General features: G+C 56.5%; 1 protein-coding gene across 1 annotated transcript in view; it reads right to left on the bottom strand.

The window, feature by feature from the left end:
- The window catches only part of LOC131879579 (peroxisomal multifunctional enzyme type 2-like), a 2,802-nt gene extending 2,346 nt beyond the window's left edge, over positions 1–456 (bottom strand). The window contains exon 1 of the mRNA XM_059225937.1: positions 168–456. Coding sequence (XP_059081920.1) covers positions 168–456 — 289 coding nt within the window. The remainder of the gene's footprint in view (positions 1–167) is intronic.
- Between the last annotated feature and the right edge of the window lie 796 nt (positions 457–1,252).

The raw sequence follows: 1,252 nt of genomic DNA, 5'->3' as shown, positions 1-1,252 counted from the left end.
AGAGTACAAGGGCGAAAGTATTGGGATGGCAATCCCGCACGTTGAAGTAGGTGGTACTAGATTAAAGAACTTGGTCAAAGCTCAGAAGAGAGGGACAAAGGGACTGACCTTTTCGGAACGCGATAACCAATTGGCGTCGTCAGCCGACTCGGACTGAAACCCAGTACCGCGCCCGCCTTTCGAGCCGGAGGAGGTGCGGGTGTGAGCCCCACGTCGGCCAAACCGCAGCCAGTCGCGTCGCTGGCGGTTAACACCGGTCCATTCAGGCGCCGGGCGGCCAGCCTCGTCCAGGCGCCAGAGCGACACCCACCCATGAGCATCGCGCGCTCCCACGGCGTGCAAGGTGCGGGTGGTCGATGTGGGTGGACCGGCTCCGGGTGGATGGGCGGAGCTCGTAGGGACGGGTCGCGCTAACCATGCGCGTAAGGCCTGCGGTCGCGGTTGCATCAAGGCCATGCCCGGCCCCACACGATAATGAACGGGTCTCGAGGCAAATTCAAGCAGAGGGAGGAACGGAGGCAGAGACCAAGGCAATGTAGCCAAGCAGGGTACGAGCGGGATCTGGGCCTTGGGGTGTCACACGCGACCTTGAGCACTGGAAGAGGACAGATCACGCACCCAGTCAGACAGCCACCCTCCTCCGGCAGGAATCAAGAGCGGCAGAACTGTTCAGAATCCAGAACGGCTCAAGGTCAGTCGAAAAGTTGAGGTCAATATTGGATGGAATATTGGAGTTCGTAGGAGTGATCCGTTGGGCAACGAGGTCCGCCACAAGTGCGACCAGTGGGGTTGGTCCGCCAACAAGTTGAGCGTGCGGCCTGACGTCGATGAGCCTAGGGTATGTGCACTCGAGTCGAGGGCCTACTTCGATTAGACTTGGCCACTGACTGATGATCAGATCAGATCAGACGGATAAACGCACGCACGCACGCAGGGATGGAGGGATGGATGAACTGAGTGATGAACTGAGTTCCTTCCCTTCCGTCCTAAGACTATATACGAATATGATAGGTTCCGTCCTTTCTTGAAGTTGTCCTCTCTCACACAACACTCTTTCTACGCTCTACCACGGAGCTCTAAACTCAGGTTAGCTAAAGTGTGGGCCAAAACACGGCCAATTTGACTGTAAAATTTGGCCCTGAGTGAGTTTTGTCTGGGCCCGCTTGGGCCCCCAGGAGTCAGGCCATTCTACGATGAGATTTTTCTCTTTAGGCTATCCTTTCATGGAGTTTTTAGGTCCAGCTGCTGGTAT

This window comes from Tigriopus californicus, chromosome 4, assembly GCF_007210705.1.
Source record: "Tigriopus californicus strain San Diego chromosome 4, Tcal_SD_v2.1, whole genome shotgun sequence".
Classification (NCBI taxonomy): Eukaryota; Metazoa; Arthropoda; class Copepoda; order Harpacticoida; family Harpacticidae; genus Tigriopus; species Tigriopus californicus.
This window is presented reverse-complemented; position numbering and strand designations above follow the sequence as displayed.